This window comes from Lissotriton helveticus, chromosome 11 (assembly GCF_964261635.1).
Source record: "Lissotriton helveticus chromosome 11, aLisHel1.1, whole genome shotgun sequence".
NCBI classification, from domain to species: Eukaryota; Metazoa; Chordata; class Amphibia; order Caudata; family Salamandridae; genus Lissotriton; species Lissotriton helveticus.
In genome coordinates, this window is record NC_136072.1 from 237,187,675 (window position 1) to 237,207,879 (window position 20,205).

Below are 20,205 nucleotides of genomic sequence, written 5' to 3' on the forward strand. Positions count from 1 at the left end.
GAGCATAGCTGGCGGTTGGGGGTGTAGAGCCGTCTGTTGAGGTAGGCTGGCCCGGTCTTGTGGAGTGCCTTGTGTGCGTGGATGAGGAGCTTGAAGGATATCCTCCTGCTGATGGGGAGCCAGTGCAGGTTTCTCAGGTGGGGGTTATGTGGCTGTGTCGTGGTACATCGAGGATCAGTCGTGCTGAGGCGTTTTGGATGCGTTGTAGTCGATTGATGAGCTTGGTCGGGGCTCCCGCATAGAGGGCGTTTCCGTAGTCAAGTCTGCTGCTGACGAGGGGCTGGGTGACTGTCTTTCCTGTATCTGTCGGGATCCAACTGTAGATCTTGCGGAGCATGCGGAGGGTGTTGAAGCAGGAGGAGGAGACGACGTTGACTTGCTTGGTCAGTGAGAGCATTGAGTCGAGGATGATTCCCAGGTTGCGTGCGTGGTCAGTGGGGGTCGGGGCTGCCCCCAGTGCCGTTGGCCACCAGGAGTCGTCCCAGGCTGACGAGTTGGAGCCGAGGATGAGGACCTCCGTCTTGTCTGAGTTCAGCTTCAGACGGCTGATCTTCATCCAGTTGGAGACGGCCTTCATTCCTTCATGGAGGTTGGCTTTGGCAGTGATGGGGTCCTTGGTGAGGGAGAAGATCAGTTGAGTGTCGTCGGCGTAGGAGATTATGTTGAGGTCATGCTGTTGGGCGACGTGTGCGAGCGGGGCCGTGTAAATGTTGTCGGGCTGAGGGAGGATCCTTGGGGTACGCCGCAGATGATCCCGGAGGCTTCGGAACAGAACGGGGGGGAGGTGGACACTCTGGGTTCTGCCGGAGAGGAAGGAGGTGGTCCATTCCAGAGCCTTGTCTCGAATCCCTGCGGCGGGAGGCGTGCGCGTAGTGTGCGGTGGCAAACGATGTCGAAAGCGGCAGAGAGGTCTTGGAGGATGAGTGGTGCAGTCTCCCCGTTCTCTAGCAGGGTCCTGATGTCATCGGTGGCGGCGATGAGGTGCGGTCTCGGTGCTGTGGTTGCTGCGGAACCCTGACTGGGAAGGGTCCAGGATTCTGTTCTCTTCGAGGTATCGTGTTAGCTTTCTGTTAACGATTTTCTCGATGACCTTGGCCGGGAAGGGGATCAGAGAGATGGGTCAGAAGTTCTTGAGGTTTCTTGTGCCTTGGGTTTTCTGAGTAGGGCGTTGATCTCGGCGTGTTTCCAGCTCTCTGGGAAGGTCGCGGGCTCAAGGGAGAGATTGATGATGTTGCGTATAGATAGAACATGCTTTAGATCTTGGATTCCTCCTTTACATAAATCACATTCACTGATAACATTTTCTTCCTAGTTCCATTTAGATGTCAACGATTTAAGAGGGAGTATCCCTAGACGTAAAAGTATAATACAACGCCGAACTCCATGCCTTAGGGTGAAATTAATATAATGTTGTAATTGTTTGTATTCAATAGACACAGCATAAAGTCCGTAATGATGGAGTTTAGAACAATGTTGAATGTCCAAGTCAAAACTAAGCCTCGGCGTTAGATGATTTAAATAAAGCTTTAGTTGTGCAGGAGTCCTTGATTTCAAAAGTGCAATTGTACAGTTTGATAGTTTAAAAGAAGTAGTCAGATTTTGGCTAAAAATATACTTTATAGATTCCTGCTCGAACGTCTCAAATTTTAGTAATGCTCTTAGGGTACATGGATCAGAGTGTAAGAGATTATAAGCCCATCTTTAGATGTTAGTGATGGCTTGGGCATTGGAACTAACTAAGGAAAGTTCTAGACGTAGTGCTTGTACTGGGACGGCTTGATGGACTTTAATCAATTTGCGAAGAATTTTCCCTTCCTTAATTTGCACTTGATGCCAGTGTTGTATTGGAATATATTCCAAAGCATATGATAAAATTGGCGGGATTTTAGAACTATAGACCTGTAATAGTGGGAGAAAATGCCTTTTTCCTGAAGAGGAATATAAGCGTTGGAGTGCCCCAACGTGGACGTCTGCTTTTCGGCTAATGTGCTGCAGACGGGGAGAGTTTTGTAATGCTTGAGTAACTATACGGCCCAGATATGTGTACTCTTTTTCTACTTCCAGCGATTCTCCCCCTGAAATGGCAACATTTTTGTTTTTGTTGTATTAGGAATCACTACATTTTCCTTTGTATATTTGTTGAGAGCTTCAAGATTCCTTTTAAGTCCAATTGGGGCTAAGGTAAATTATTACAACATCATCAGCATACATCATGATATAAATTTTACAAGAAGCTTTCTTTGGAGTAAAATTAGTGACCTGTGAAAAACGTGCTGGTAGGTCACTAAGGTATAACGAAAAGAGGAGGGGGGCCAACAGGCAACCTTGCCTTAGTCCATTAGATGTATCTATTGGTTGTGTAAGACCCTTCTCTTTTCCCATTTGAACTTGACACCAAGTTTCGGTATGGAGTGATATAATTATGTAAAGGAGATTTGTCGGAATTCCCTGGTTTCTGAGCTTATTTCAAATTGTGGGTCTGTCCACTCTGTTGAATGCTGTTGTAAAATCGACAAAGACAGCATAAACAACTTGAGATTTTGTAACCACATATTTATCCATGATTATCTGTATTACTGCGATGTTGTCAGTAACAGCATGTTTTGGGCAAAACCCAGCCTGATTAAAGGGGATTACTCCAGTGGAAAAGGCCCAGTCTTTGAGATGATCCAATACGCTAGCCGCAAAGATTTTCCCTGTTGCATCCAATAAGGCAATCTGTCGGTAGGTACCGGGACGTAAGCGAGAGCCCTTATTAAAGATGGGAATCACTTTACTCCCCTTCCATGATTTTGGATTTGTCCCATGCGCTATATTTAAAAAGTGACGCATCTAGGCAGATGCATCACTTTGTAAACCCTTTCGCTACATTATACCTGCGTGGGTATAATATATGTGGGGTCGGCGTACCCCCGTAAAAAAGGCTTGTAGAAGTGGCGCAGTGAAATTTATGAGATTTTATTGTGCCACTTCTACGAGTTCACTGTGTCAAATCCTTACACCTGCTTCACAGCAGACATAAGGACTGACACAGGCCCTTTTACCGGGGACTCACCCATGTATAAGGACTAATTGATGGAGTTGCGTCTGTTTTGCGACACACTCCAGCAATGTGTCATTACTGCTCCACCAGATACATCAGGATTTCTGACATATCTCATCAATCCTTGCGACATGGAGTGGCATACTGAATATAGCGCATCCATGGTGTTGGAAGGAGGGTGCACTGAAAAGTGTTACATCGCTGTTTTCAACTAGTGATGGAACACTTTTTATTAATGAGGCCCTCAGTTCTCAAAATCATACTTACAGGCACATAAATGTAAATATTTTAGGATCTGTCACTTTGCCCAAGCACTTGAAAATGTTGTATCAACACGCACAAAGTAGGGGCAAAACCATTTGCATACATTACACCTCCTTTCTTGATCCCCCCCTGAGAAGAGCCCTTCCCATGGGTGAAAAAGAGGTCCAAGGGACTCCCCAGACAACTTCCTGAAGGCGGGTGCAGTCACCCAATACACCCGCCTGCAAGGGGATCTCTAATCCCTTTTGAAAGTGCAGGCAGGTTGCCGCCTGCACAGAGAAACACGGATCAGCTTATAAACAGCAGCTCCATATTTCACTTGAATGCTCTGCCCTGGGGAAAGCACGAGTTTGCGGCTGCCCGGGGGGTAGTGCATTCTTCATAATAGGGCGCACTTTCCCTGTTAGCAGCCGGAGCACCTGCTTAAAGGTACTCAGTGGTGCAAATAGGGAAAGTGCACCTTTCTAGTAATTCTGTCCAGTTGTCCCAAGATTGGAACCTTGACTATGGGATCAGCAATCAGTAACTGGCCCCATAAACCAGCTCACCAGTCATCAGCTGCCCTTTAAGCCCCGTTACCAGGACACATGATCTGTGATCTTGGAGCTTATTATCCCACTATCAGATCCCCTTCAGTTTGATTTGACAACCAAAACACTCCTTTTGAGAACTGGAAATCCCACTTTACTTTTGAGTGGTGTTTTTTGATGAAGTGTAGTATATTCCTAGCTGCCAGGACTCAACCCAGTGGCATAAATGCAAAATGATGCCCCCCTGCAGAATGGGTTCACTTGGGCCCTCTGAATGGTTGGGCCCCCCTACTCTGAAGGGGCCTGCTCTGTAAAGCAGAGTGGCTTTCCCGAGCATTTTACTGTTTCTTATTCCATGCCATTGCATGCCTTGGAGGCATTGTGCAACATATGCAATGGTATGGCTTAGAATGTGAGGGGGGGCCCATCCAAAACAAGAATTCTGGAGACTCCCTGTGCCATGGGGGCTGGAGAGGCCTTTGTTACGCCCCTGACTCAACCCCATTGAGATGTTCTCCGTTGCACCAAAATGCCGCAGACAAACTAGGGATAGTTGATATAATGGTAATGTTTTGTCTGGTGCCTTTGGTCATTGAGACACTGTCCATAGCAAAACAAAAAAGAACATGATACCCAAATGTATCAATAGTTTCTGCCGACACTGCGATCTTTAGCACACGGTGTAACACTCCCATAGACTCAAATGGCACAACAAATGGACTTGGGGCCACAACTAAGTGCTAGATTATTGTCAATACCATGTGTATGTTTGAGTTAATAATTGTACCTGTCCTGAATGTATAAGAAAATTAAGATCGGAAAGAAATCGCATGCATATCGTGCTTATTATCTGGGATTATAGTGTCAAACTTTATACGAATTCTAAGTCTCCTACAACCTCCCGGATAAAAACTGATTGGTCATTTTAGATACCCATGGGGCCAGTCGCTAACAATATCTAAGTTGACCAACAAACATGTCGTAACCTAGAGAAAAGGACTTACATGATACACCTCACCTAATTAAATGCAAGTATTAGTACTGAGCTCATTATGTGTTCTACATTTTTTCTGAATCCTTATCAAAGATACCAGTCAGCAAGACTATCAACAGTTGAATCCAGTAACTTGGAAGGGGAATTGAAGTGGACATAGAATTAACAATCTTGAGGATAATATTTTGGTCCAAATATCTCAGATATTCAATTTGTTTTTTCAGTTCTCCTTCCTGGTTTCCTCTCATATTCTTCTAGTACATATACACTATTTACTTTACAATCTAATACTTATGAACTTGAGTATGTGTGTAGAATAGCCGTCTTTACCTAAACATAAATCAAAACTCAATGTCCTGTTTTTCCCTTTCCATTAGATGTTCTCCTCCATTATATTTGCTGCCGTTGGGGTCGTAGGAGCTGGTTACTGCTTTATCGTGTCTGCTGTGGCAATACACAATGGTCCAAAATGTGAAACTAATGGAAACTGGACCTATCCTTTCGTTGATGGGTAAGAAACAGCTGTGCATCTAAGAGGAAACAATAAATACAGTTGGTCACTTATTGCAAATAGTGTATGTACGGAAGCTATTTCATAAATGAGCATTTTTATTTTTGTGGAATGATTGAGAAAAACAATAAATAAGCATTGGCAAAGCAAATGGGTCTGGCTTTGGCTGGCAGTTTTCGCCTTTACCAATGCTTGTTTTGTTCATCATGGTTTTTGTAGGAATGTATTGCCAAGGGAGCTGCCAGACCATCACCAATACATACAATATCATTAGCTAAAAGCAAAACTTTTTTTGATGAAAGAACACATTTATGTTTCTGTCGCTGAAGGAACTACCTTCTATGTGGAGGCCAATCAGTGGCGTTGGAATCAAGCTTTATTTTGCTTTGTCAATGCTTGCTTAGTTTTGCCATGCTTTCTATAAAACCAATTGCTGTGAGAGCTGAGGAACCTTGCCAATAGTTAACAAACAATGGATAAAGGCAATAATATGTCTTTTGATCTCAAGGCACAAATATTTTTTCATCTCAAAAAGCACAATTCCCACAGTAGTCCTGACACTGACGGGAACTGCTTTGTTTGTGGATGTGTTCTCTATGAAATGGCAGAATGCAGTCACTTACAGTGAAGAGTTAATAAATAGCAGAAATGGTCTGACCCATTGCACCTGAGGCATGCTGTAGTAGGTGGAAGAAAAGCCAAATTACACAACAACTGTGAAAAGCATATATATATATATATATATATATATATATATATATATATATATATTGTCCAATGGCTCTAGCAGCAGAGGAGCACACAACAGCTGTAAGGTAACGATATCCTTTATTGTCATGTAGCAAGGTGAACAGAACATCCGTCATTTTGCATGCTTGCCGTATTTTGCCTACGCGTTTCAGTGTCACTCGCACCTTCTTCTTAGGCTCTCGGCAACTCCGATGTTATGAGGCTCCACAATCTCAAGTGTTTGCGTTTTGTAACGTGAGTTGTCTCGCAGTGAGTTATGGGATTTGTAGTTCTGCCTCTAATTACCCCAGTGGGTCCCGTTGTTGCCATTGATTAAAGCAAGTTCCCAGTGGCTCTTTAATTCCGCTGTGTGCTAAGGCACTTCAGTGTGCCCCGGGGGTATTGTCACCTTAGCTACTTTTCGACACTGCTGCGCCATTCACTAGGGAGATTCCCCTGCTCCACGGCCCCTTTCACCAGCGGCTCCTTCCTCTTTTCGCAAGGTGGTGCTTCCTCCCACGACGAAGCTGTCGTGAGTAATTTATATTGTCCAATTGCTCTAGCAGCAGAGGAGCACACGACAGCAGTAAGGTAACGATATCCTTTATTGTCATTTAACAAGGTGAACAGAACATCCGTCATTTTGCATGCTTGCCGTATTTCGCCTACGCGTTTCAGTGTCACTCGCACCTTCTTCTTGGGCTCTCGGCAACTCCGATGTTATGAGGCTCCACAATCTCAAGTGTTTGCGTTTTGTAACGTGAGTTGTCTCGCAGTGAGTTATGGGATTTGTAGTTCTGCCTCTAATTACCCCAGTGGGTCCCGTTGTTGCCATTGATTAAAGCAAGTTCCCAGTGGCTCTTTAATTCCGCTGTGTGCTAAGGCACTTCAGTGTGCCCCGGGGGTATTGTCACCTTAGCTAGCTATAATAATTTTAATGAATACCTTATTGATGATTTTCAAGCTGCCTTAATAATCATACAGCATGCTTAGTGTGAGCCAGATTTCTGTTTGTATTTCGTTGCTATTTTGCAAAGATTTGCCGCCTATAAGGCATGTTATGTAATGTGCCCTTGGACTGACCAAAAATGAGATTTACATCCTTTCAGAAACGCTCTATGATTCCACCGATATCGGCCCTACTACACGCTTCTATCCATGACAATAGTTCAAGAAAAGTAGATTTTTCTGAGGAACTTCCAGACAATACGTTCACAAACCAGTCCTGTATAAATATCCATGGGTATATAGTTGCCATGCAAAGAAAAGCATCCGCAGGTATTTTGTTGGGAGGGGGGAGCGGGTTTGTACATATTAGTAATTAAGCTGAAATTTCTTGGACCACAAAATGTGAACATTTGTTTTGTTCAAGCCCATGCTGTGGACAAAATCCCAGTTACTGATTTTTATTTGAGAAATTCCTACTATATATAGCAGTGAATTTATTGAGAACATCATTTTTTGTGCATATTTTTTGCAACCTGGGCTTACCTGGCTGAGAAATGGACTTCTGCATGGTGTACAATCTGCTGATTTTCATTTTTCCACCTGAAACCCAGACGAGTGAAAAAGGCCCAAATCCTCACATTCCTAATAGCAGCTGCTTTCTTGCACCAAAGCTTAGACTGATATTGGGCTTTGTGTTTGCATTCATACTAAATTGTTCAAAACGTGCCTGTTACAGTATAGCACATTACCCACTAATTTATGTAATATATTTTTGTTTCCTACAGGAACTATCTAGGTAACCATACACTGTGGGACCTATGTAAAAACCCTGAGAATGTGATCCCCTGGAATTTGACTCTATTCAGCATCCTCTTGATAATGAGTGGTGTGCAAGCTGTACTGTGCGCCATTCAAGCCATCAATGGACTCATTGGGACAATCTGTGGTGATTGCAAGTGCTGTGGATGTTGCGGGGTAGGTTTACCATTCCAAACCCAATAACTTTGGCATAAAGCCTCCACACTCGTTTTAGAGTTGTCACACTCCACCTGAACATATTAACTGGGTGTTCTAGAAAAATATCAAGTTTGTTATTAACATACATGGAATGCACAATATCACCCACCAACATATTGTAAAGGTGCGTAGCTGTGGAATTAGGAATAGTAATTCCATACGTCATTATACGTGCTTAGTTTGATGGCATAACACCAGTTTGTATTGGGTAGTCAATGTAAGTTCAGGTTTATTTTATCAACCATGATATTTTGACATATTCTGATGGGGAAATACTGGCACCCTCCCAGGATCAAATGAATGAAACTCACCAGACATAGCAGGTTTGCTCAGAAACAGAGCAAAATGTATGTTATTGGTACCAAATGCATGTATCATTGCTAATTAGCAAGGAAGAAGTCAGGTCTCCTGCTTTAGGGGCACTCAGACTGCTTCTTCCCAGAGTGGCTGGTTTCTGGGTGCTATATACGTTTAGTAAAGTCATGTCAGCGGAACTAGAATAAGGCACCAAGCCAAATATGGCTAACCGGGATGAGCAAGATCTGCACCATGGCAATTATAAACAGCTAGATATGGGCAGACCAGAAAGGCTGGCTTGGCCCTGTGTAAGCAAATTTGCGCACCCAGGTAAGGAAACTATCATGAAGTCAGGACAAGCAAAGTGACCTCTAAGGTGGTTCAGAATAGCTGTTGAAGCTTTTCCAGGAAGGTTAGAGGGATGGTAGTGGGATATATGTAAATGTGATATCTTTGTAGAGCATACATATGAATTTATATGGACATACATATATATTATTCAAGATACACCATTAACTAAAAGCATCTTCTAGATGCCTAAGGATATGTTACTATTCCAGCTTTGGTTTACACTCCAGTTACTTAATGCAAATCATGCCCTACATAGGTAATTTGATGACCGAAATTACTTTTTTTGAACACGCTATATGATTTCACCATTTCATTACTACCCAAGCTTTAAGAAAATCTGACAGTAAGAACACGTTGGCTGTTTCTTTCTACCTTTCAATGGAAAACATAATCTGACATAAAGTTCAACAGACAAAAAACTTTTATGTCATTATTCCCATATAACATTGGCCTCTTTTGACCTCATGCAAATGTATGTCTAGGTGTGTAACTAGAGATAATTGTGCTACATGGTAGGTTCTCCACCAGCTTATGGACAATTTGGTCTGTGCTAGTACTTTGCCAATATCGTTCAAAATATTAAAAATCTGTTTCAAGCGGCACAACCAGTGAGTCTGGATGAACATTAGACCAGAAGTGTAGGACTAATTTTAAATTATTGCAATAGGAGGAGATATATGATTACAGTGGCCAACAATAAGCCAAAATATGAGCCAACCAGCTCTACTACAGCTTTATTACCTTACCTATGATGCACAAGACTGAAGAAAGACTCTAGGAAGGGACAACATCAGTGAGTATTATTTTGGCTACACCATCTGCTAACATGTCCTAGGATAATCCTGCATAGTCACATACCTAGAACCTTTGATCAAACAACATTTCATCCTTAGCAATTACACTGATGGACAGTGCGGTAACTCACCAATAAGAACACCCCTTTCTCTGTGTGTTTAAGTTCCTATTTTCTGGTTAAGGTAGAATACAGGTGGGACAGCTTAAATTCCAGTTATATGTCTTATAGTTGTTATATGTCTTTCCAAGACAGTGATTTCTACATTGTTTCATTTGGGACTTCAAATAATGTGAACCTATTTATTAAAACTCCGATCATTTAGGGAGTCACACATATTACTGGGAACAAGTATTTCTCAGGGGATCTTCCCTTAGTTATAGAGCCTTTTTAAGGCGTTTGCGTGTGCTCCAATATTTGCATCCATAAATGACAAACAATTGTTTCTATTAATCACTGTTTCTGAACTATCCTTGTCTAAGCAGAATTGGTTTCAGTATGTATACCATGCGACCCTTTTCAACAGCTCCATACTTTTTTCATTTTAATAGGGGGATGGGCCTATCTAATTCAGATGACTCAAGGCAAGTTTGACCAAGACAAAGCCAAGCCACCTCTTATGCACTCAGGACAGAAAAATGACGCAAAGATGCTACTCCATGGATGACTGACCTCCGGAATGATGGGGATTATGAATGAAGCCTCCCCACAGAGAGCTGACATTTTTCCTCACTAAGCAACTTCAGCAAGGTCATGAGTGGAACGTGAAATGTATATTTATTTTTGTAATAAAACAAATACTTTTCAAAGAATGATTAATAGAAGAAATGTAGAATGTATAAAGCAACTGGATAATGAATTGCAAGTATCATCTATGAGAGCTAATGTATACTTTATTTGCATATTTTTACACATGTATAAATATTTCTATTTGTGCATTATGCATGTGGGTGAATTTCTATACATGAAAATAATATTGGATGTGTGTATATATATGTGTGTGTGTGTGTGTGTGTGTGTATTACACCTTTGCTTACTTTAATTGAACAACAAGCAGTAGTTTTGAAACAAATATTTCACAGGGATGATGTCAATGAGATGATGTCTGAGATTAGGATGTACGGCATTACGACGCGTACTTTTACAACGCGTGCCGTTACAACGCGGTTTTTTCAACGCAAGTCGTTACCACGACTTGCGTTGGAGGGGGTGCGGACTTAGGAATTTTTTTATTTACTATTCCAACACCAGCCTACGTACAGTAGGGAAGGTGTTGGATAGTAAATTAAAAAATTCCTTGTCCTGCAGCGCCCTCCAGCGCAATTCGTGGTAACGACTTGCGTTGAAAAGACCGCGTTGTAACGGCACGGCGGTGTAACAGCCGCGTCGTAAAGGCTGTTCACCCTGAGATTATATCATACCAGGGAATTATTTTCTCTAATTCACAAAAATTACATTATTGCTGTGAATTATTGACTCGTTATGATTGCCTTCCCATCAGCAAAAGAGACTATAAGAATAACAATGAATTTAGGTCATGAAAGCACCAAACCACTCCGTAGAGCTTCACCAGGAACCCGTTTTAAATCAGAATCCTCTTCATGAAAGGTAAACAAAGCCTGAGTGTACCTATTCCAATCAGTAGCCATTGTTGCCGAAATATTGAAAGACCAAACCTTCAAAAAGGTCTTATTTTTACTGACAAACTATGTATTTTAACATTGCGAAATGATTTCACTAGCCACCTTCCATTAAGCATGTTCTCTTTTTTTTCTACAGACAACAAATATAGTTTAACTTAAGCTGTTGTTTTCAATAAACCTTTTCTTGTGTGAAAGAGTATCTTTTCCAGAAAACTGAACCAAATAAAACCTCTAATATAATAAATATATAGTGACAACTGGTGTTTTATTTTCCATCAAAGGCATCTCTGGTGTCTGATAACATTTACAAAAGATCTTGCATTCAGACACAAGGTTTATCATGTCAACATAACCCATTGATGACATTATTAGGCCAAATGGACAGTTTCTCATTATTATATCACCTATATATATGAATGTAAGTTTATTGGACTGATTTAAAAATAATTACAATAAATAAAGTGGAGTAAAGGGAAAAAATAAAATACATTTTAAATCAAATACTCAATTTGACTGCATATATGAATGAATATTGGCTAGCCTTCTATCCATAAAGTAACAAGATAAAAATCACAATTCCACTTCATACAGGAAAATAATTTACAATACGAGAACAGGATACACCTTAAAATGTGCAACATTGACTGCCAATCAGTAACAAAATCATATTCTCCATTCATAGCTCCTTCAAAATCATTAAATCGTTTGTCTAATTTCTTTACTGTACAACCAATAGATTTGCTTGAATCACTCTCAACATAAAAGCTCTGTTCTCACATGCATTGTTCTACAACCAGAGTCCCTGAACCGTAGACGTAAGCATTTCCTATACAATGCTTTCTATCGATTCCACTGATGTAGAGCATCAGGGACAAATTCTATTATCCGTCGCTAACCTTGACCTTGCACCCTTAATTTGTAAGCCTCCAATATAAAGTAATCTCAATCATAAAAAGGCCCTGTTAGTTGGTGCTGAAAGATTCAAATTTAGGTACGACTGTCTCTTTATACTATAGGCACACTGAATAAAGTTTTTATATGTAAAAGACAATCTTAGGGATTTTAGATAAAAAAATACTCTTTACAGTGTATTTCTAAATATAACTTGTAATTGTGCTGAATATCTGTAATAAACATCTAAAGCTGTTAACAAGGGTTGACTCAATTCTAGCCCTAGTTCACAGTAAGGTGTTGCGGATCTCAAGTTAAAAAAATACATTCATATGCATTGCATTGGTTTACAGGGTTAAACTATTGGTTCATATAACAGTTTTGAAATGAATTTACAATTGCTTCCAGAAAGGGCATGCCCTCCATAGCTGTTGGAAAAAGATTTGATGGCATTGAAGATATTCATACATCTCGAAACTAGTTTGGCAGCATGAATTCTCAAGTTAAGTTTATGATCAATGATAACCCTTACATATGGATAGGTAGTTACGAATTCAGTAGGAAAAGAATCAACCATCCTTTAAAAAGTGGTTGTGAGGAACCAAGTGGCATAATCTTAGTTTTAGATGAATTTATCTATAGGTGGTTCACCATTTTAATATTCTTGCAGATAGCTTGTCTTTGTTTGTGATGAATAGAATGATTAAATCATCACCATATGTAAAACTTTTTCATCTCCAACCTTTGGAACAAGTCCATCAATACTCTCCAGAAAGTCTCACAAATGGGCCTGTATGGGGGAAGTTAATAGGGATATAAAATTCATCACCATTTTAAAACCATTGGCCGTATAAGTTTTTGGGGCTAGCACGTGTCCATTCAATAATTTGACTTGAACCCAAGTTTGTGAATGAAATACGACTAAAAATACAATTGATGCCCCATGAGTTTAATTATATAATTAGAAATATGTGTATGTATACCGGTACACAAACACTGGACCGCATTGAAGGTGTATCAAATGTCTACCGTTGGACCTTTTAAAATAAGATATCTTTTCAGTGCTGATAGATGGGAGTATATTTAAACCAGAGGGAACGGAAAAGTTGACTTAGTTGTTGGAGTCTTTTCATTCATTTATCAGTGAAAAATGTAATGAAAAATTAGTCACTGCTGTCTGCTTTTTGATTGACGTGGATCATGGTACCAACATTTTATTTTTATTTTTTTCCACAAACTTTATTGGTTTTGTATTATGCTCAGTACATGTGGTATCATATAACGTTTTTGTTAGTCATATATTCGTTGGCAACCTATATTCGATTTCGCATAACTAGAGGTATTTCCATGAACATTTGTCACTTCTACATGCATTAGTTATACCAAATGTCATTCAAGTGTGGCATCTTATGTATTTGTTATATGTGAACTCATGAATATTTCCCCCTCCCCCTTACTTAGTGCTCTGTTGTTTACTGTACCCAAGATGTAGGTAGTTTTAATTGCAAGTTTAATGATTTTCCAATGGATCCGCTAAGGTCTGTGTCTTTATTTGGGTAATCATGAGGAAGAGTCCGGGTACCGTTTCTTGAAAAAATATCAAAAATATTGTTGCAATGCTTAGTCGGCATCTTCTAACTGCAATGTTAGCTAAAAGTGCCGACCTGGTGTTCGTAGTCTGCATTATTGGGTTAGGGGCTGGGTGAATATCATTCAGGTTATCGGTGTATCTTGAACCTTAAAGGATTCCAGTAGTATGTCCCATTTCATTAATATTTGCGTCTTCCGCGATCCCCCGTACTCCTCCCTGTGGAGTGTGTCACTTTATGTCCTTCACAGGAGCAAAGCCTTGTGCGTGAATCCACCGGGCACTGTTGAAGCCTGGGGACCTTAACTATTGGGTAGATCCAGGCAGGTTAAAGGTAATTTTAGGTTAAGACATCACCTGAGTGTGCAACTCTGTATGCCTCTTACCATAAATTGTAGACAGCTTTTCCTAAGGTCCTGAAGAATAGCAAGGACACCACCACATGAGGAAACAGGCCACCTGTCCCTCTCTTTGTTGTTTGACTTTCTGTCCTTCCTCATTGGATTACATCTTCCCGCCAACTCAATACACTTGGTGGAGGTATCAACATTTTATTCACTGTTTTAATATTGTAATTCAAAACAAAATCAACACGTTTATTAATCTCACTCATCATTTTTTCAGTGGCATGGATTAGAACATGCAGTGGAGTGATCACTTTGTGATACCCTCTTGACTTGCACAGAAAGAGAGAACTAACTAGAGCTAAAAGTCCTTTATTCAAAACAGTTACTCATATTATGTAAAAATAGAGTGCCAGGTGGCAATAAAAGCCTGTTGTTCAGGACTATTTGTCATGCAATGAAGAAATGCAGTACCAGCTAATCAAAAGGAGAGTGTCCAAGGGTTGGCTGCTGCTTCGGAAGGCAGAGACGTTTAAGGAATCTGCAAGGTGGGCTCTGACCTGGGGGTCTCAGCCTTTAGGGCTCTCCCTTACAGAGCCAGCTCTGTTCAGCAGAAAGTCTTGCCGCAATAATTCTTAAGCAGATTATTTTAAATACTGTTTCCCTTTAGTTTTTGTTTAATGTGGATGATGAGTGACAGTCTTTTACAGACATTTTGCAGAGAAATGTTGTGTTTATGTTTATGTTTCATGCAACATCCACAAAAAAAGTTTCTTTTAAATCAAAACATGACCTCACATATGAGAAATGGGAGGGTGTCCCACAGGTTGTTAGTAGTAATATGAGAGAGCCCCTAATGTTTTAAAATATTGAAAACACGTCACTATCCCTGAATATTAGATGTAAACACATTAAGAATTTGTACAAGTGTGCCTGTGCACTGTTAGTGACCTGGCCAAAGATGGCATGAAAAAGCTGAAACTGGATCAGATATTCAAAGCTGTTCTGAACAGGCGCCCCAAAATACGTTTGATCCAAGGCCCCAAAATCCTTCAGATGTCCGTGTCATATGACGTCATACTGCAATACCAGCAAATTGACATTGCAAATTGACATTGTGCAGCACATGTATTTGACTCATTTACATGGCTCACAACATCTTCAGTAATATCTATTGACACAGTCAGAACAGATATCTTATACCCACCCCAGCAAAAGAATCGAGCAAGATGGAAGTGGGCTTCTTGTCCCTGCCCCTCCCCCTGCTCTCTATGGTCCCAGGACATGTTCCTGTTTTTTTAAGCCAAAAATTGATTTATTTGAGTTGTTTCCTTCCTAAAATTGCCTCTGCTTCAAATATGTCAGTGAAGGAAACACAAATACTCTGAAATAATTCTAGGACTTAAAAGTACACAGTCTAACAATAGAAGAAAAGTATCAGAACACCCCTAAGCTTGTGCTTGGCCTGTATTTGGGACATAACAGTTTGTAACAGGAAACCACAACTACTTGTGCTGGTAAGATATTATCTACCCCTTGTATTACCCTGCTTTAGTCCCCATACAGGCCCGCATGAACCTTATCTAGAAATGCACCCACTGGCTCAGCTGGAGCACAGGGTTGTGGTCTACCTTAATGGACAACTTTCAGTATGGCAGGTGCAATAGTGTAGTCACAAACTTGGTTTTCCTTAAATCTGCTGCAACTGCCCATCTTCTTTGCCGCGAGGATCTGCCGTAATCATAAATATTAGGATTTTTCAGTTCACCAGTTTTGTCTCTTTTCCCCAATACTGATATCAGAAACACCTTTCTTTCAGATGCACTACCCAGAAAAACAATCACTGTTTCCAAAGGTTCCTTCACCTTTCCATGGGCTTCTCACTGGCAACCTATAGGCTTTGCAGATTGTGGCCTGCGATGGGGAGTCAACTGAGAAAAATCACTGCATCTAAAAAACAAACTGCATAGTGCCTTGGAGCAACGGATCATCTGCCAATGGTGAACATCTGGGACTGTACTTACCAGTCCAATTGTGAGGAGACCAATGGACCACAAAAGTGAGATCTCCCCCATCTGGTTTAACACTTTTCTTCTTTTGGAGGCTGTTTTCCTTGTCTATTAACAACCCAAACTTGCAGTCCACAGTCCAAGCCCGCCTCAGGCTGCTACTTGAACCTAAGAAATGGTCTGTCCTGCCAGTTATGGAGCGGGCAGGTCTCCACTCAGGCCTTCCTTCCAATGCAATCTTCTCCATGGTCACATCCACCAACAGGGAGGAGGAGGAAGGCGGCTCCAGTCAACCTCCTTCTGGCTTTCTCTGTCAGCAACATCCCTCTTAAAGTTCTTTGCAGGAGGATCTCAAAGATCTATGCAGAGCTCCCACCTTGACTGAGCTAATAGATTGCTGGCACCATCTTTGATCTTCTGATGTACTGGCAGGTTGACAATCTACAAGCAAATTGCCAGGCACTATTATTATTTATTTACTTGTAAAGCATCCAAATCACCCCCTAAGGGGTATCTCCGTGCAGTGGGGCGTGCAGCAGTCAGAGCAGACCGGATGCAGATAATTTTGAAGAGCTCAGTCTTAAGAAGTTTTCTAAATGAAAAATATTCAGGGCATTTCCGGAGATAAATCGGAAGCTGATTCCAGTAATAGGGAGCTAAGTAGAGAAAAGCTTTCCCACCCATGCAAGATTTCTTAAAACGGGGAATGAGGAGCAAATATTTCTCTCCTGATCAGAGGGGTATAGTTGGATGATATTGGATGAGCTTTTCAGCTAAATAACCAGGTCCTTTGCCATTTAACGCTTTGTGCACAATACAGCATATCTTGAATCTAATCCGCTTACGTATCAGTAGCCAATGCAGGTGTTGTAGGAGGGGAGAGAGGCTGTTCTGGCTGGTAAGTTATTGACAAGACGAGCTGCTGTACTTTGGACTAGCAGCACAGTACCTCAACCCTGTTCTTCTGCTGGTACTAGGACCGGTTTATTAATCAGTCTGTCATTGAGTGCACCCCTTTCTACCACGGCCTGGGGCAACGGAAAATGGAGCCACACTGGAGTGCCAAGGGGACAAATATTTTGAGCCCAGCAAACCCTGCCTTCAAAGAACATTTTTAAACTAAAGCCCCAGTAGGAGTTTTGTGAAACCTCCTTTTCTTACAGTGAGGACAATTCAAAATTGTAATAAAAAATAAATGATTAAAGCACTGTCAATTACATAATTCACTTAGCCTTCTTTTCTGTGAAATACAAGCTTTGAAACCAATGCCAAACATTTAATAAGAAGTCTTACCCATGTATTGCGTGTGCGCGCATGCGCACACACAAACACACACACGCTTTAAAGTAAGGTTATAGTTAGGTGTTAATATTAGTATGAAACTAATGCTTAAAAAACAAAAAACACTGAAATTAGATATGTATATTTCAGTGAACTGACTATAACTTGATCCCCTGCCACAAAATGCCTATGACCTCACATACTACATCACTCATGACATGTAAAATGACATCATTGGTGACATCACTCATCATCCAATGAATGTGACAGCTTGCTGTACATTTTTCATACTGAAAGGTGCCAGTGAGCTACACCTAGACCCAATTTTCTACCACCGCTGTAGTGCTAATGGCCAAAACTTTTGCAACATGCAAGACATAAAGCCTATCTGTGGAAGTAGCCACAATTAGCAGAGATTATGATCTTGATGTTTACTGGTGTTCATGGGTTTAAGAAATGTAATGTCACTGTAGACATTAATGCAGTCAACAATTTATTAAACATTAAATATCCTTCAAAAGAGTGTTTGGTCATTATTTACCTTGATAAAATACACCTGTTATATGTCCACTCTGACATAGGATTCTGTGTCAACACATTTATGTTTTAGTAACCTATCAGGCATGTTTGTAAAAATACCTAACTCATATTCTTGAAATGAGCACAAGGGTGTACACCATTAGAACAACACTTACAATCATTCTGGTAGGGGGCGTGGCTAACCGCCGATCATGGCAGCTGCAGATTAGGAGAGCTCCGGAGCCCGGGCACAGAAATCCTGCTAAATCACTGCGTTCCGGGCCCATCCAGCCGTGCCGTGTGACCAGGGTAAAGGACAAACAGTAAACAACACGCCCTGACACTGGGAGCCTGTGGCGCTAACATTACATAGTGAAAATCATAACGTGCCCCTCCCGCCGGCTAACTGCTACGGAGGAGCGCAGGCTGTGTTGTGTGCGGCGCCGCGGCTGTCCAGTGTTGCCTGCGCTGTGTCCTGTGGAGCCAGCTGGACGCTCATAGCCACTAAAGCATGGGCCCCTGCTGTTCCTAGACTACTCGGCGGACTGCCTGGTGCGGTGCAGGGAGTCACATGTGCTACGTTCCTGGTGGTGCACGTGAAGGGACGATTCTACCACTGCGAGTGTCGGCGGTAGCGTAGCAAGCCAGGGGTAAGACCAACGACAGCAGAGCGCCCACGGCGGCAATCGCACACCACAGAGCTTTCCTGGTGAGTCCCGCGCCCGCCCTGGTGGTTCGAGTGGCCGTGAAGCTTGCTCCCTCTGGAGGCCCTGCCGCTCCCAACTCTGCTGCATACGGGGTGAGGGGCGCACTATAGGCCCAAAACCCCGACAGTACCCTTCCAGAGCGGGAGTGGCTGAGAACACCTAAGTGTCCCGCCCTGGATGCGGAGTGACCAGTGACCCGTCTCTTTTCTCCTTTCATCTCCACACCTTATACCAACTGCACCAGCGACCCTGGGGTTGTGTGGAGGAGGCTGCGCTGGATGGTGCGCGGCCTGTGCGATAGATCAAGTAAAAACTAACACTAATTGAGGCCGGGCACACTCAGCGCTGAGGAGGCCCTGTGATGCAGAACACGCACTGGGGGCACAAGAAGAAGAGGTGTCTCAACCTCTATGAGAACCTCTGGTGGCCCCCGGATCCAGTGCAGGGCTGCTGTAGAATGTGCTGCAGGCCCTAAAAACAGAGCAAACTCTCTGACAGGTGGGGGTCACTGGGCCCACCTGCGTGAGCCACCCAGGACACAAAGGGCTGGTGGTTAGACATATCTCCTGCTTCCCTCCCCCCCCCCCCCCGGCACACCTGAGGAGACAAGCATACTGAATAGTGAAGCCAAGTGGAAGGGCTCCGAAAACGACCGTTCACAGTGCGTGGAACGAGCTGTGTGTCCAACTGCTGCGTTGGACGCCCACTCAGAGCTCAGTTTTTCAGAGGAGTGTACACCTGACGCGCCACCTAGACGCGTGCTCACGGTACGGCACCCTTGAGATACTGTGAGCTTCATACCTGAGCAAGTACTGCGGACACAGCCATATTGCTTTGCCACCCCTTGTACGAAGCCTGCTACGGTGCACCCTCCACTTAAGGCACACAGTCCCAGTTGCATTGAGGGATAGCAGACTTCTGCGGCTATTCACTGAAGGACATGGGGTCCCCAAAAACCAAGCTACAGGACGCGACGGCCACTAGCTCGCAGACCACAGATGACCAAGAGCCCAATACAAACCTACAATCACTTACCTGCGTGCCGCTCACGAACGAAATGGAAGCCCAGGACAAACTGGACTTGATATGGCGCAAGGTCCGGGAATCTAGAAAGGCGATAGAGCAACAACTTGGTACATTAACGACTGGCTTCACCCTGCTCAAAGCAGACCGTGCCAAGCTGGCAGCCACAGTGAAAGATAACGGCCTAGCGCTGGAAGGCATACTACCTCAACACAAAGAACATATTTGGCAAATCCAAAGGCTACAGAGACAAGTCACAGGCCTCCTGGATAGGGTTGAAGATGTGGAGGGCAGAGCTAGAAGGAATAACATACGTGTGATTGGGGTACCAGAACAAAGTGAGGGGTCAGACGCCACTGCCTTCATGGAACGATGGTTCCGCACACATGTAGCCCCTGATGGCCTATCTGGTTTTCTCTGCATCGAGAGGGCCCACAGAAACTGGATGACCGACGGTGGGAGATCCGCCTAGCCCACTCATCGTCAAGATTCTAAATTACAGGGATCGAGATGTCCTCCTCCAAAAAGCATGTGAGCGGTCCCAGATCCAATTCGAAAACAGCCAGATCTCACTGTATCCTGACTACACATTGATGGTCCAACACCGTAGATCCTCTTATCAAGCGGTAAAAAAGAAACTATGAGACTTGAACTTAAAATATGCACTGCTGTTCCCTGCCTGCCTGAAAATAATCTATGACCAAAAAACATACTTCTTTGAAA

At 42.5% G+C, this 20,205-nt stretch overlaps 1 protein-coding gene across 1 annotated transcript in view; it reads left to right on the plus strand.

Annotated features, from left to right (window-relative positions):
* TM4SF4 (transmembrane 4 L six family member 4) overlaps positions 1 to 11,364 on the plus strand; it is a 30,015-nt gene extending 18,651 nt beyond the window's left edge. Inside the window, exons 3-5 of the mRNA XM_078668024.1 lie at positions 5,209 to 5,342; positions 7,805 to 7,994; positions 10,029 to 11,364. Coding sequence (XP_078524150.1) covers positions 5,209 to 5,342; positions 7,805 to 7,994; positions 10,029 to 10,046 — 342 coding nt within the window. The 3' untranslated portion in view covers positions 10,047 to 11,364. The remainder of the gene's footprint in view (positions 1 to 5,208; positions 5,343 to 7,804; positions 7,995 to 10,028) is intronic.
* The last annotated feature ends 8,841 nt before the right edge of the window (positions 11,365 to 20,205 follow it).